Source organism: Sorex araneus, chromosome 1, assembly GCF_027595985.1.
Source record: "Sorex araneus isolate mSorAra2 chromosome 1, mSorAra2.pri, whole genome shotgun sequence".
Lineage (NCBI taxonomy): Eukaryota > Metazoa > Chordata > Mammalia > Eulipotyphla > Soricidae > Sorex > Sorex araneus.
Genome location: NC_073302.1, coordinates 307,619,485 through 307,634,540, shown reverse-complemented (window position 1 = coordinate 307,634,540; position 15,056 = coordinate 307,619,485). Strand labels below are relative to the sequence as shown.

Sequence of the window (15,056 nt, the reverse complement as noted above, 5' to 3'; positions counted from 1 at the left end):
TTAGATTTAGAACTTGAAAAAAATCCATAACATTGGCATGGATTGACCGACCCACCAACTGATGTATTCTATGCATTCAGCACTACTCTATCAGTTTACAGAGGCATTTTGTGCTACAAATAGCCAATTAAGTTACAGATAGATAGTCATGATTTGTCTGTGAACAAAAATCAAGGCAGAACTTTTCCTTCATTTACTTTCAATATCTTAGTTTCTACATAGCAACCTTTTGCCCCAACTTGGAAAATCACATATATTTAGTTTTGCTTTGGGAAGACTCCTGTTTACGTAAATATCATTGAAACATGCTTCCCAGTGTTTTTGTCAAAACAGTTTGTCTTAAAAAAAATGCAGCCTCTTGGCTCTAAGTAAAATATTCTCTTATTTCTGTCTTGAATAGCAATCAATAGAATGCTACCAAAAACATTTTATCCAGAAATAGAACTTCTGAGAATTTGGATGTAATTGGTCTGTAATAATTTCTAAAATATCCAGACTATATGAGAAAAAAAAAGTGAAAGATATTTTAATGAGGAAAAATTATTTTCCAGCCAGCTGCCTCCTGGGACCAGTATTATCAGTGGGACATTTAAGAGAAGGGATCAGTTTCAGGAGGACTGTGTGGCTCGGAGATCTGAAGAACACTGGACGTGCGTGGCCTGCACACTAATAAACACACCATCTTCTAGAACATGTGATGCTTGCCTAACATGCAGGCCTATTGGTAAGATGGAATTGTGGCATGAATGTTTCATTCTATAGGGGGCTAATTATAGAGACGGGCATATATCTTGTTCCATCTTGCTATATTTCATAACTAAGTAAAATGCTTTCTTTCCAAGAGCCTAAAAAGAATTGCCAGCCTATTCATGTAAACCATGCTGATATTATGTTGAATATGTGTGTGTGTGTGTGTATATATATATGTATATATAAATAAATAATTTTTTTAACAAGGAGGAGGAAAACATGCTTGAGCTAAAAGAGTGTGTGCCTTTGTATCTCAAAAAACTGAGATGATCACATCTGTTCTCCACTGTTTCTAATGAATTATTCAATAAAAGCTTTGTTTTATGCAGATTTCAGCAACTTTTGAGTTTGTTATTCAGTCCAAGCATTCCATAAATTGAAAGGGAGGATTTCAGTAAGAATATCTTTGCAGGTGGAATAGAAAAATTCTGATTTTTTTTCCCCTCTTCTTTATCCTTCATACCCCTTGTTATTAAAATCTTTACTCAGACAATTGTACTGATTTCATTGAAATCCTTCAAAATAACTCTTCAGAGCTCACAATTTCATGCGTTCAGAGAATGTAAAACCTCAGAGGAAACCTGTGATTAAGAACTGGCTCATTGATGCGGCTTCTATTGTGTCCTCAAAGTGTTAGTTTTTTCCCCAATTAGAGATGAGGAGCTTCATTCTTGACTTATGGACCTCCACATTGTGTTCGCTGTCAGATTGTGTTTTGTTCTCTGGGCCAGGAAGGCGGGCCCCTTCCTTTCTCTTGGTGGCCGAAAGGACTGTGTCTCCTTTTGGTGTCCCTCACTGTACAGTCTCATTCATCAGAGAATTCTCAGAACACCACATCTTAGGATCACACATACATTTCAGTGTTCTTCTGTGCTCCTCCTATATACCTCATTAACGTTTTTCTCTTTGTATAAAAGACATATATCTGAGCTATAACTTAGGGTGTTGCAACACAGATTCTAAAATACTGTACTTTGTTGAAAGATACGGGCTAAATATTGCCTTTGTAACTCATCTTATTTTAGATCAGCCTTTTAGTTTTGTCATGAAATCCTCATAAATGCCTATTATTTTCTAGATAGACCCCTAACTGTAATCCAAGACTTTATGACTTATCTGTTGCCTTTAATAAACACCACTTCAATATTTTGCCTGATAGTAACAAAACTGATGGCTGAATGAACTGAATGTTTAAACATAGTGCAAGGAAAATGAAGATCTTTGTTACATTCAACCCCGAATTTCTTTGAATAGTTGAAATTTGGCACTTGTATGGTACTTTATTTCCTAATCAAAACATTACTTTTAATTAATCATGTTAACTTTATATTTTCAGTTCATATATTATTTGAACTGAAATAGTATTATATTAATGATTTAATCTTAAATGTTTGAACAAGTTAAAAAGATGTTTCAAATAATATGTTATAGGAAAACTGCAGAATCACTTCTCTCTTCTTGCAGATTCAATACTCAAGAATGAAGAAAACTCTGTACCTTTTACTAATTTAGTAAAGTATCCTAGTAATAACTTTGGAAAACCAAATACAGAAGTAAAAATCAACAGGAGAACTGCATTTGGAACTACGACCCTAGTGTTGACCGATTTTAGCAATAAATCCAATACACTGGAAAGAAAACAGAGCCAAAACAATAGACTAGATGTGGAATTTCAATCTTCTTGTATTAATGCTGGTTTATGTGACCTGCCACTCACCTCCAAGAAAAGAACAAGCTCCAGAATTCAACCATCTAACAAAGTAAATGCATCACCCACGGTTTGCTCTCAGTCAAAATCACTTACTCCAGCGTATAAAAGATTGAAAACAACCCATGACTCTTCTCCAGATCTCCCCAGCCCTTACCCTGGACATTCTGAAAGGTAAGGTACAACTTTCTATGTTCATCTTTAAGTTGCTGGCATTCAGTTTTAAAATAATAGAAAGATCATCCACTGGCTAAAGTAGTTGAATTGCAAGGCTGGAGCAGTAGCACAGCGGGTAGGGCATTTGCCTTGCACGCAGCTGACCCAGGTTCAATTCCCAGTGTCCCATATGACCCCCTAAGCACCGCCAGAAGTAATTCCTGAGTGCAGAGCCAGGAGTAACCCCTGTGCATAGCCAAGTGTGACCAAAAAAGAAAAAAAAGAAAAAAAAAAGAAGACGTTAATTTCTTTTGGTACTGCTTAGAGACTATAGAGAGTTCCATAGGGAGGAGAATAAAAACAGTAATGCCTGCATCAGTTAAAATAAGAAAAGCATTTGGTTTTGTTGTTTTACTCTCTCCACATACATGCATCATACAGTGTATTTGGAAAATACTAGAAGGCTTAAATTTAAAATGCATGACTTCTCTTTTATCTTATCCTCTGTCAATGACCATGGTTCATGTTTTAAAAATATTTCCTTATAATGAGAGATACTTTTTCTTAAAGGGACACTATTATTCATAAAAGTTGACTGTGTGTACTCTTCTTGAGAGGGCTCAATGGAGGGATCACTTATGCTAAACAAAGTGGCTATTTCTCAGCCGTATTGGGATGGTGGTTTTTTTGGGGGTTGGAGAGGGCATGGGTGGGGGGGTAGTTGGTCATTCCTGACAGTGCTCAGGGCTTACTCCTGGATCTATGCTCAGAGATCACTGCTGGTGAGGCTCATATGTGGTGCTTGGGGTTGAACGCAGGTCATCTGCATGCAAAGGGGAGAGCCTTAACTCCTATTTTATCTCTCCAGCCCAGTGTTCTGTGTTTTAACTAAGAAGGCCTAAAGAGCATGCCTGCTACTTTTGAATCTGAAATGAGAAACATTTCTACAATCAATAAAAAACTATCAGGCCTGGGGCTGGAGCAACAGCACAGAGGGTAGGGCCTTTGCCTTGCATGCAGCCAACCCACGTTTGATTTCCAGCATCCCATATGGTCCTCCAAGCACTGCCAGGAGTAATTCCTGAGTGCATGAGCCATGAGTAACCCCTCTGCATCGCCAGGTGTGATCCAAAAAGCAAAAAAAACCAAAAAACCAACAAACAAACAAAACAAAACAAAAAAATCCCATCAGGCCAGATTTGGGCCTGAGAGATAGCACAGAGGGTAAGGCATTTGCCTTGCCGGCAGCCAATTTGGGTTCTGTCCTTGGCATCCCAGGAGTGATCCAGAACCAGGAGGAAGTTCTGAGCTTCACTGGATGTGACCCCTAAACAACAACAACAGCAACAACAAATCATCAGTCCAGATGTTTCTATAATACTAACTTAACCTATCTAGGAGAAGACTCCCATTAGCAGGCACCATAGAGAAATTTTTATAAATAGAATGCTTCATGGCTGGTCTTGAAATTATCAGTCCAAACAAGCTTATTTGTTTGTTGACCCTTCCATCTAGGCTTTCTATTAAAGCCTGATAGGGTGCTTCAGTCAGAGATCCATCTCTCTACAATTTTCTTTCCTAAGCCTCCCCACCCTCCAGCCCTCCAAGATCAGGTATTACATTTTAGAATAGTAAAGGTGTCATGTATTTTGATACCCATGGAAGGTAAGCAGAGAAACCCCTCCTGTGGATGGATGTAAAGTAATCTCAGGAAGGATTCTGATCGCTACATTTCCCTCTGATTACCTCTGCCTTTGTAATGGAAAGATTAGTTTCTTGGGGCAGGAGAGGAGAGACCCTCGGCAGACAATTTTACACAACTGTTTTGAAATCTCAAAGCTCACAGTTGACCCTTGAGCAGTGCAAACTAAGAGTATCAGCTTCCCTCAAAACCACTCCAAAGGGCAAAAATCTCTATAACTTTTTACTCCTCCTAAAACTTGATTTAGTAGCCTACTGTTGATTTGCTCTTACATAATATAAAGAACTGATTAACTTACATTTGGTGTGTTAGGTGTTTTTGCTGGTATCATACAATAAAGGATGCTAGAGAAAATTGTTAATAAAATTCACTGTATCACTGTCATCCCATTGTTCATCAATTTGCTCAAGCGGGCACCAGTAACGTCTCCATTGTGAGACTTGTTACTGTTTTGGGCATATCAAATACACCACAGGTAGCTTGCCAGGCTTTGCCGTGGGGGTGGGATATTCTCAATAGTTTGCTGGGCTCTCCGAGAGGGGCGGAGGAATTGAACCCAGGTTGGCTGCGTGCAAGGCAAACACCCTATCCGCTGTGCTGAGGAAGAAATATGCCTGTATTAAATTTTATCAATAATGCAAATTTATGTCATCCATGTGCCAGATGATCTGTCACTACCTCAGTATTGTTTTGTCTTACCTGATACAAAACACTAGGTATTCTACATTTAGTAACATCCATCAAAAGGAAATTCATGCTGATTTACAGGTTAAAGATTCATGCATTGATAACATTGACTGAAAAATATCCACACTGCACAAACACATTCCAGGATCAACTGTATGTCATACTAGAACTATGAGACAGTTTTTGATCAACAGATACATTTAATGCAAGCTTTTTATTTTAAGTCTAAATTTAACATCCCTTCATCTTGCTATGTTATCCCTGAATGATTATTTAAAGTGTTTATGATCATTTTGAATAGCTTGACTTTCATTCATAGTACTCCCAAATGACGGATGTTTGAATTAAGCTATGGGACCAAGCTTCAACTGTCCAGATCCCTGTACCACCCTTTCATTTTAACCCTAATTAATGTCTCATGATAAAAGTTCCTGAAGGAGCTCGCTGAGAGTATCTGAGTAAGGATGCTCTCCTGTTCTTAAGCAATCGTTTGGCCTGCTGGAGCTAAGTGGAAAGAAGTAGATGTGATCCTTTAAAAATATTGTGACACTCGTTGTACCCAGATGAAATATCTTGACATATGTTTATTTCCTCATTGCTGATAGAAAACCTCAGACAATTTTACTAATACATCAGAGATTTAAAAGGACATTAAAATAATCTTATATTTAAATGATTTTTTCATAAGTCGTGAGTAATAGGGTCATATGATTAATCACCATGGCCAGCATTACTTAGAATTGCTGCCGTGTGTGTATGTCGAATGTAAGAACACCAAGACTTAGTCTGCACCATCCATCAAGATCAACTAGCAGAATAAATGTCAAGTGATGAAATAAATTCACCCAGCAGCCTTCCTGCACCCAGCTACTTTACAAGGAATAAATTGCAAATTACTGTCATTTATTTCATTTTTCTCCTTGTCTGGCAGCTATAGTGTTCATCTTGTGGACAAGATGCTGAGCAGAAGCTCACAACATAATACGATTAAAGCAGGTGGTCCACTCAGAGAATTTAGAGCCAGCTTATTTTTTCTTTAATAATTATATGGTAATTAATTCGCCTTTTGTTCTGTTAATTACCGATCTCATCCCCACATGATACAGGCTATGTTGATGAGGCATATTTTCGGATTGCTCTTTAGAAATATGTACTTGAATTTTATCCAGCTACTGGATTATAAATTAGATGGTTGAACCAATTTATAAGCAGTTACGAATCAGTGCTAGAAACAGTTTCTAGTCTGTGTCGCAATTATTGTAAATAGAGAGCAAAACACAGTGATCCATTTTCCAAGAGTACATAGCTTAGGTTGATATTTTTCCCGAGCTGATTGGCAAAGGCTCACAGAGCGAAGTGAAATGAAAGTAACAAATTTATTAATATTTTCTTATGTCTTCCACAGTCAGGGGTGCCAAAGATGTACCTCCAATTACCAGTGCGTGTCCTAGATTCATATTGACACTCCACCTCACCTGTTGGAGTTTTCAGTCCTCCAGAATTTCAAACCTTTGAGCACGAGTCACCGAAGCTCTGCTTTAATCCCTTAAGTACGGCTGAATGTACTTAAATTTACATTCAGACTGATCAGTTCCTCCCAAATTTAGACAGTATTTGTATTATAATAGATCACTCAATCTATAAAATTATTTCACCCATGACACACTGATCAGTTGAAGAAGAGATCTAAAATTCTAATCCCATGCTTAATAATGTCCTCTTCGAAGGATCTTTATTAGTTTTATTGGTTTCCTATTCAATGTTGCTTGCCTATCTGTTAATAGGTATTAATTACGAACCATGAATCATCAAGCATTTGCTGGAAATTCTAATGACTACTACCTTAGCAAACAATACCAGTAGAGCCAAATCCAGCCCAGCACCAGTTTTTGTAACTAGATATTGGGACATGTCCATTCTCGCTGGTTTACATATTTGTCGTGGCTGCTTCTCATCCTATGACAGTGAAGCTGAAGTAGTTGCAACAGACCTGGAAAGACCCACAGACCTAAAACCTGAGCTTCCAGGGAAGATTTGCCACCCACCCAATCTATTTGTATTAACAGATCATGTAAGATTCAGCTTTAATCTTCAAAATGATGGTCCGGCTTAAGCTATTATAGTACAGCCGGTAGGACATTTACCTTATATGCCACCTGGGTTTGATTCCCGGCATCCCATACGGTCCCCCAAAGCACCACCAGGAGTACTTCCAGAGTGCAGAGCCAGAAGTAACTCTTGAGCTTTGCCAGGTGTGCCTTCCCCAGAAAACAAACAAAAAAAGATGGTCTTAATTCAACCTAAATGATTCTTTATATTGTTTACCTACTAAGTGTTCTGCTGTACTTTCGAGAGTTTTAAAATAATGATTGAAACAAAGAGGAACCAAGATGCCGTCAATTAATGAGAACATTTAATCATGCCGCCTACTGTTGGCGCTGAGCAGATTGAGTTGAGCTGCGCGTATTTAGAGCACAGGTACCTCGCAGGTGGCAGCAGTTTCCTGGTTACAAAAACTCAGGGTTCCACAGCTTATTTTGCTCTGGACTCACCTGGGAATCTGTGAACATGCAGATTGTGATTCTGGGGGCGCCCTGGGAGAGCACGGGCTAAATATGCATTTCTAAGTTTCTCCCTGGATGAGCTGCCCCTTCTGGGCAGTGCCTCACACTCAGAAGAATAAGCGAACATATGGCTGCTTTGCAGGCTATCTTGATACAGGGAAGAAGCAAGCAAAACTACGAAGTGACTGGAAAGGGGCGGGGGGAGGGGGTGGAAGAGATGGGGGAAGGGTGGGACCATTCCTTTCCACCTTCAACCTCCTACTTGCTTGACTGGTAGGGGAATCTGAACCTCTCTCTATGTATTTGGACCCAAGAGATTCCTAGGTGGAAGCAATTGGTTAGAAAATGTTGCTAATTCTTAGCTAAGACAGCCAACTTCGAAGTATTATCTTAAATGATATATCAGTACGTTTGAAAAAAAACCTTGTATTTTTTCTTTCTCCTTTAAGAAGTTTTTTAAGAGTGCTACTTATTCTCCCCGCTTACCCCTGCCCCCCACCTCCTTGATTTAATTTTGAAATTTCTTGTTTTTCCTATAAACATCTAGCTTCTTAAACTGAAGTTAAAGCTTTCAGTATTCCCTCAATTGGAGGAAGATTGGTAAAATGGAAGTTGGTTTTTTTTGTTTTGTTTTGTTTTTTGTTTTTTTTTTTCTTTTTAGGGTCACACCCAGCGATGCTCAGGGGTTACTTACTCCTGGCTCTGTACTCAGGATTACCCCTGGCGGTGCTCAGGGGACCATATGGGATGCTGGGAATCGAACCAGGGTCGGCTGCATGCAAGGCAAACACCCTACCCGCTGTGCTATCGCTCCAGCCCCAAAATGGAAGTTTTTGCAAAGAAATGCCTATTCTCTCTCAATTTCCCTCTTCAGTATTATTATCTGTTTATTGTGAAATATAAGCCCCTGACCTTGAAAAAAAGTAAAAACAAAGCACCATCAATGAAATAGTTGCAGGTAATGTACACATCCCACACCCTTGCTGTAGGTACCACTTCAAGAGCCACCCTCAAAATGTGTGGGTCCACGAACATCAATAGCAGCAGATGTCTGCTTATAAGTGAGTTTAAACTCTCTTCACAAATAAAAGATCTCATGTGCTACAATTATAGCTCACTCAGACTGGAAGAATAGTTCCCTTAGAATAGGAACAAGCGGATGAATGATGCAGTTCAGGAAGCAGAGAAAAGGGGTAGCCATTAGTTTGTGAATTTTAAGGTTTTTTTTTTAATACTTAAGAATGTTTTTTTCTTCCTTGGAAATTAGCAAAATAAGTGAGAAGGGATGAGCATCTTTTATCATTAAAAAAGCAACAAACGGGGCAGGAGTGTTAGTACAGTGTTAGTGAATTTACCTTTTATGCTGCTGACGCGGTTCAATCTAGGAACTCCATACAGTTAGTTCCCCAAGGTCTGCCAAGAATGAACCCTGAGCATGGGCCAGGAGGAAGGCCTGATCACTGCCCGGTGTAGCCAGAACAAACCAACAAAACAAATCAACAAGTATGGACTCAGACGTGTTTAACTTTCTTATCGACTATCCCTTGTTTCAAATTAAGCCTGAGAAAGGCATCGCTGCCTAATATAAAAAATTAAAAGTAATCATGAAGCTCCTTTTAAAGAGAAAATGGGGTTTCTGCAGCTACAGGGGTAGTCTCTGACCTTGGTGCCTGCTGTGTGGGACACTCTTGCTCTTAATCAAGAAGAATCAAGCTTCCCCCGTTAGCATTACAAAACGGGCATTTCTGCTGTGCCAGGCAGCCTTCTCCTTGCTGGAATGTGATTGCAGCGATTACCGTGGCTTTGATCAAAACAGAAAATTGTCTTTAAAGTAGAAATCTGATCTCTCTGGTCGGAGACACGGATGAGACTTGGCTACCAATGAGAAAATAATTAGAAAAAAAAATGTTGACTAGTTTCCGCAAAGGGCCAGGGCCTTGCTGGACTGGAAGCTCTTTTGGGGGGAGTAAGAGGAATCCACCCCGAAGAGTTGGTTAAGAGAAGACCCAGTGTTCCCAATGAACTCTCAAGCATTCTAGATGGAGAGCATGCGCAGTGTGGATGTGTTTGTTATTCTCCAGAAATGTTGTGTGCATTTGATTCTGAGGTACCTTGGTGGATTCAGTAAGATTTCCTTGGCAAACCTAGAATTGGAAAGACTTGGCAGTGGGTGTGAAGCTCTAAAGTTGACCCTGGCCCCCTGCTCGGTACAGTTTCTATGCACTGGGGCTATGCTAATGGGGCAAAGGGGTGAAAACGATCCTTTTAGCAGGATTGTGCTTTTCCGATTTTGTCACCTGTCGTTGCAGAGAACTTCAAGCGTCTATGACAGATGGTCCTTGTACATTAAATGCCGGCACTCCACGCTGCAGTAAACATAACCGCCTCTGTGTTCTCCGAGTTGTGAGAAAAGATGGAGAAAACAAGGGCAGGCAGTTTTATGCTTGTCCTCTACCTGGAGAATTACAGTGTGGATTTTTTAAAGTAGGTACAAGATCTATCAAACTTACTGTAGTGTAATTGAATATTACAGCTATTACATTCAACAGATAGTCATTTCTTTCCGGACTGGAGCGATAGCACAGCCAGTAGGGCGTTTGCCTTGCACGCCACCAACCCAGGTTACATTTCTCTGTCCCTCTTGGAGAGCCCCACAAGCTACCGAGAGTATCCCGCCAGCAGAGTAGAGCCTGGCAAGCCACCCATGGCAAATTTGACATGCCAAAAACAGTAACAACAAGTCTCACAGTGGAGACGTTACTGGTGTCCACTCAAGCAAATGGATGAACAAGGGGATGACAGTGCTACAGTGCATCTCTTTCCAGTTTTGCCTTTCGAAAGCCTGAATGTTGAACAACTGAAAATTCAAAGAGGTTTGGGGGATAAAAGGAGTCAAATAATAGACACTTGATTATGAAGAGCGTGTTTTATTCATAGCCACAAGCAGAAAAGTATTGTTCTTAGTTTATGAAGATCGAAAGATATTATATGGATGACGTTCCCAGATGACTAATAATGCAGGATGAAAATGAGGCATTCCTAATTCAGTGCAACACCTAAACTTTTGGTTTCAGGCTCTGGATGGAGGGGCATGAGAAAATAATTTATATGCCTCGGATTTACAATTAACTTAGCATATGTTACTACATAAGCTTGACTTTTGAAAAAAGTGATTGCACGATAAATGTTTAGATGTAGTCAGTTCTCCTCTTTCCATCTGTGACTGTGTCCTGAAAATGAACTTGAGGAAAGAGATGAGAATTTGGAATTCTTTAAGTCAATGTCTCTGCATTTCTCACACACTGAGCATTTCACTAGCTGAGTGTGATTCTAATGTTGAGAGAGAAATACTCTTTCAAAGGCTTTATCTGGAACATAACTGAAAATGAAAGTTGTGGTTGGATTCAGTACGGGGGTAAACTTATTTGGGTTGGATTCTTGAAAGAAAATATCTGTCTTCAGTGTGGTACCTTCCTAAAAAATTTTAGAGAAGGATTTTAGATCGTAATCCCATGTATAAGAGGCGATGCCATCCTATTAATTTCCTCTTTAAAACGCTTTTATAGATGTACAGAGAAAATATCATTATCTTAATAACATCACAGCCTGCTCCATGCTTCTCTTAAGGTCATTATTAACAATATTACAATGGAACCCAATTAAATTAGTCGTGGTAGTTCTGTAATGGGTTCTCCTTCTCCTAAGTGTGTTTGCTGCTTAAATTATGACAAATCTTTAGCCTTCATAACTCTAATTAACACAGACTTATAACAGGAATATTGGCAATTGCTTTCCAGCAAGGTTATGTAGTTTTCAGTTATTCTCAATAAAGTGGAAGAACTCTATAAATATGTTGATAGTCAAAGAGGCACGGAGAATGATAGCGATGCTCTCTGTGATTCACGCAAATCTTTGGAGATAGTTCTTACAGGATATAAGTGTTCTCAAGGCCGATAGCCAAAGACTTATGCAGTGCCATCTTGACTATCAGGGCAGTGAAGACTGAAGCAGTAACCAAGTCCATATAGATTGAGCTGCTACTGTTCTTAATTCTAATTTCCAATTGACAAACTTTCTTTTCTCTTGGTAGTGGGCTGATCTGTCCTTCCCATTTTGCAACCATGGCAAACGCTCCATCATGAGAACCGTGTTGAAGATTGGACCTAATAATGGAAAGAAATTCTTTGTGTGTCCCCTTGGAAAGGAAAAACAATGTAATTTTTTCCAGTGGGCAGAAAATGGGCCAGGAATCAAAATTCTTCCAGGATGCTAATATTTTCCCCTTCAATGGGATATCTGGCATTTTAAGCTCTTCAAATTATATGTAATGTTTAAACCCATCTTGTGGAATTGAATGGTTGAAGAATAACTATGGTTCATTGTGAAGTTATTGTAATTTTTCATTGTGTGCCACTTTACATTCTGTGGCCATGTATGGTTTTTATCTTAGGGATGCTACTTGTGTATTATCAAATATATGCTATATTCTGTTTAAAATATGTACTTAATGCATTTAGTTTTACAATAAAGTGTTTTTAGCTCTCGAATGTGTATCTTCTCTGGGGAAACTGTTTTTCTTTAGAAGAGTATTATGCAATATAAAAAAAATATGGTATTCTGTCGGTAATGAATAATTTTACCAAATATTCATAATATATAAACGAGGATACTTCTTTTCTTAACTGAATTTCAGAAATGAGATCTCCTTTGTGAAAAAGAATGTTTTCTTTATCCAATAAGCAAACAGGAAGTTATGTTGTTGTTAGTGATCTGCCGATCCAAACACTCCAATGCTTTCTATGAAAGTGCATTTTCGTAGGAAGCTATAGAGATTCAGAGTATAAAATGTAACATTTAATAATGGAAGTTGTCTATCTGTCAAAAGGAAGTTGATTTGAATATTTCTAATCTTGATATTAAAATCTTTATTTTTAATAATTACTTTATTTCAAAATATTAATTAGCCTTCTTATTTTCATTTCTACGTTTTTGGTCTGGGTAGAGGGTCTTTGAGCAATCCCCAGCCTTGCCCAGGTGCTAATCATGTTTTTTTATCAAGGTTCAATCCTGAAGTTGCTCTGGGAACTCTATTTTGAAGCAGGAGATTGAACCGGGGTCTGCCTCATGCAGAACAAGTGCTTTACCCCTATATTCTCTCTCCAGGCCCTCGTTTTCATGTAGTACCTCTCTTTTTAAAATGTGAAGGCTGGGGGTCTTCACCTCTGTAACCCAGCCACAGCCATGCTCAAGGCCCCTCTCCACACATTCGGACGAGCCTCATGCATGAAGGAACCGGCAGAGGAACCCAGGTGTGTGGACCTGGGTCTGAAATCTCTAAGCCTGCTCGGATTGGGACTGGGCCTCCTCCACCCAGACCCCCCATTTTCTAGTAGCTTGTCAGCCACACCTAGAAATTGCCCCATCAACGTAATCCCATCAACAACCAAGATCCAGAGACTGGTAGAGATAAGGACCAGGAAGTCTTCCCCACAGGTTGGAAACTGGCCTCACATGCTGGGGGAAAAGGCAGCTCAGATAGAGAAGGGAACACCAAGTAGAGGATGCTGGGAGGACCCATTTGGGTTGGAAGATGCGAACTGAAAGTAGACTATAGACCAAACATGAAAGCCACTCAATACCTCCATTGCAAGCTACAACACCCAAAAGGAGAGAGAACTAAAGGGAATGCCCTGCCGCAGAGGCAGGGTGGGGTGGTGGGGGATGGGGTGTGGGTGGTGAGAGGAATACTGGGATCATTGGATCATTGGAGGTGAACGGGCAGTGGTGGAGGGATGGGTAAATAATCACTTTATGAGTGAAATGCAAACACAAAAGTTCATAAGTTTGTAACTATACATCACAGTGATTCTCTAATAATTTTTTTTTAAAAAATCCAGAGACTTTAAAATAATGCTCCAAGAGACCTCAAACCTGGCAAGGTACCGAGGGCATCCTGTCCACATGGCAGAGCCTGGCAAGCTCTCCATGGCATATTTGATATGCCAAGAATGGTAACAATGATGGGTTTCATTCCCCTTACCCTGAAAGAGCCTCCAATGTGGCACCACTGGGAAGAACGAGGAAAGAGATGCTGCTAAAATCCCAGGACTAGGACGAATGAAGATGTTACTGGCATCCACTTGAGCAAATTGATGATCAACGGGATGACAGTGACACAGTGAAGGTTGGGGGAGGGGAGAGGTCTCCTAAGCAGTGCTCATTAGACTCAGGGCGCCCAAATTTCATGGCCAACTAGACTGGTGACTTAATATTCAAGTTTCCTTTCTCTTTCAGATTGTGCCTTTTTTGGGATTTTGAGGTATAACAGGTGTTAGCTTGGTATCGTGGTTGGTGGTTTTTATAGTAGGAGACTGTAGATCGCACTTAGGTTTGTGTTAGCATGGAGTCTTTTCTTGAGGTCAGGTGTGTAAGTTCTGACTTGCATTTCCTTTTCAGAGCCCTCGGGAGGTTCTGTTTTGGTATGCCCTTGCTGCAGCTACTCCCCTGGTGCCATCTTACAGATGCAGCAGATGGTTCCTTACTGCTGTCTACAGGGCTAGTGGGCATATGCCACTATATTTCTGTCCCTTACAACACTAGGTGTGGGGGAGCAGGGTTTTGTTCTTGGGTTTTTGGGTTTTTTTTGGCTTTTGGGGCCAAACCCACAATGCTCAGTGGTTAGTCCTGGCTCTGCACTCAAGAATGACTCCTGGCAGTGTTCAGGGGACCACATGAGATGCCAGGGATCCAATCCAGGTTGGCCGTGTGCAAGGCAAACACCCTCTCCACTGTGCTATACCTCCGGCCCTGGGAAGCAGGTTTTTACTTTTCCATATTGAAAGTATTGATCTCACAACAGGACGTGGGGAGGCTGTTAACTTTCAAAGCACGCCTCCATTTTCTGAGCTGCACTTCTGGGTTGTCTGCTTGGATTCATCTCTTTGGAGTTGATTTGCCTTTTGGTACATCACACCAGTACCATCACAAGATAAAATAGGTTCAGGGTGGGGCGGAACAGAATGGATAAGAAGTAAAATGAAGAAGATAATGATTTTAAGGTTTTTTGTTTGTTGGAGTCTAAAAGTGTAACAACAGCTGAAACATTTTACATAGACCAATCTGCCTGACCACCCCAGGAAACAGATTGAATTATTATTATTGCTGATTTTCCATCTTAGAAAACACAGCTTTGTGTAGGTTAAGTATGGTCTTTCTGTTGATTCAATAAAAGTGGCTGGGCCAGGGAGATAGAACAACAGGTAGGGCACTTGCCTTGCCTGGGCCAGCCCGGGTTCAATCCCTGGCACCAAACATGATCCCCCAAAGCCCTACCAGGAGTGATCCCTGAGCACTGGCAGGTGTGACCCCCCTTAAAAAAATAAAAAACAAAATAAATGAAAATGGTTATACCCAGGAATGCATACCTTTTACATATGTAAATATATTTAACATTCAGAGGTGAAAATTGGTGTGACATGGTAATACTCTA

At 40.0% G+C, this 15,056-nt stretch overlaps 1 protein-coding gene across 1 annotated transcript in view; it reads left to right on the top strand.

The window, feature by feature from the left end:
• Positions 1 to 11,890, top strand: part of NEIL3 (nei like DNA glycosylase 3) — a 44,917-nt gene extending 33,027 nt beyond the window's left edge. Inside the window, exons 7-10 of the mRNA XM_004614684.2 lie at positions 552 to 724; positions 2,215 to 2,632; positions 9,877 to 10,051; positions 11,658 to 11,890. Coding sequence (XP_004614741.2) covers positions 552 to 724; positions 2,215 to 2,632; positions 9,877 to 10,051; positions 11,658 to 11,840 — 949 coding nt within the window. The 3' untranslated portion in view covers positions 11,841 to 11,890. The remainder of the gene's footprint in view (positions 1 to 551; positions 725 to 2,214; positions 2,633 to 9,876; positions 10,052 to 11,657) is intronic.
• Positions 11,891 to 15,056: the final 3,166 nt, after the last annotated feature.